The sequence below is a fragment of the Carlito syrichta genome, unplaced genomic scaffold (assembly GCF_000164805.1).
Source record: "Carlito syrichta isolate Samal-C Ts95f unplaced genomic scaffold, Tarsius_syrichta-2.0.1 Scaffold308857, whole genome shotgun sequence".
NCBI classification, from domain to species: Eukaryota; Metazoa; Chordata; class Mammalia; order Primates; family Tarsiidae; genus Carlito; species Carlito syrichta.
This window is the reverse complement of record NW_007252953.1, coordinates 353,209-354,671: the sequence shown is the minus strand read 5'-3', so window position 1 is coordinate 354,671 and position 1,463 is coordinate 353,209. Positions and strand designations below refer to the sequence as shown.

Sequence of the window (1,463 nt, the reverse complement as noted above, 5' to 3'; positions counted from 1 at the left end):
CCGGCCGCCCGTGCCCTCCGCGGCGGCGCCGCACTCCAGCAGCCCGACTGCCTGCGCCGCTACAGGGACTCCTCTGATATAGCGGCCCCGCCCCCTTCGGCTCCGTCTCCCGCCAATCACGGCGTCCCCGCCCCTCCTCCGCCGTCCCGCCAGCCAATCGCGGCTCCCGCCCGGCCGCGGCCCGGCCTCCCAGCCCCGGCTGAGTTCCCCGGCCGCCTGGGGAGGTGGCCGCTTGCGGGCGCCGAGTGCTGGGAGGAGGAGGGCGGCCCCGGAACGCACCCGCTGCCTCTGCCCGCTGGGCGACGCTGCTCCGTTCGAGCGATCGCCCGGGGCTTGAGGCGGGTTCGCTGTTCTGTCGCGACTGGAATTTACGGGGACCCAACGCCGCCAAGCTGCTGCCACCATTCTTCAGAAGCCTCGGGTCACTCCTCAAACGCATTTCGGCTGTGAAAGCAAAAAAGGAAAAGGCACAAACCAAGCCTAAAGAAAGCTGATTTCCGTCAGGATTTGCCACAATAGGCTGTTGGAAGGCAAAATTGTTCCTTGTTTTAGCCCTTATCACTGCAAACACAAAATCTGAGGATAAAAGTTTTTGCAGCTGACCGAGCCAGGTAGCTTGGTCTTGTGCTTCTTATGTTAGTCCTCTCCAGTGGCTTCTGCTTACCCGTTCTGCTGAATCAAAGCACCTTACTGGGCTCTAGGCCCTCTCTCAGGTTGCCCATTCTATCTCATGCCTTGTCTCATCCATTCATTACATATGCACTGAGCACCTGATACCCCCGACTGTCCCTTCTCTCAAGCAACCAGATGTTATCCCTACCTGAAGGGTTCCTCTCAGGACCTAACAGGTGGTATAAACTCAATAGTAGCTATTAACAATTAAAGGTCTACAACTCTTCACTCATTTACTACTTTTTTTTTTTTTTTTTTTGGAAAATACATTATTTCGCTTGCCTCTCTTGTTTCTATGTAGGAGAAGGCGGAAGATGTGAATTTCAGCCTTGGAACTTTGGAAAACTTGCTTCTGAATCTCGGGGTTTTCAACGGTAAAATGGAGACTACAGTATCTGCTCTGCTTTCACCAAGCATGGCTGTGAAGCACAGCACAGATAATAATGCTCATAAAAGCATTTGAATGTACTTGTGTGTATAAGGAGAGCTGTAAGGTCAAATTAGTCTTTGCCTAAAGATGAGTTGTGCTGTCTCGACTCCTCTTCGTGAGTCCTCAGGATCTGTTAGTGGACTTTAGTTCTGATCAAGTAGGAAGGGTATCAGTGCAGAAGGCTAAAGGGTGGGGTCCTATCAGTGTTCTTCACTAAAGTCAACTCTGAATAAAACTGTAAATAGTCCAAGTCCTGACACCCAATGTTGGGGACACAGTGTATCTCACATCTTTAGCTTATGAATACACCTCACATTATTGTGCTGCTGAAATAGTCCCTTCCTGTGGCAACTCCAATTCC

The 1,463-nt window shown here is 51.9% G+C and overlaps 1 protein-coding gene across 1 annotated transcript in view; it reads right to left on the bottom strand.

Moving 5' to 3' along the window:
- The window catches only part of MYLIP (myosin regulatory light chain interacting protein), a 21,692-nt gene extending 21,253 nt beyond the window's left edge, over window positions 1-439 (bottom strand). Inside the window, exon 1 of the mRNA XM_021716658.1 lies at window positions 35-439. Coding sequence (XP_021572333.1) covers window positions 35-439 — 405 coding nt within the window. The remainder of the gene's footprint in view (window positions 1-34) is intronic.
- Window positions 440-1,463: the final 1,024 nt, after the last annotated feature.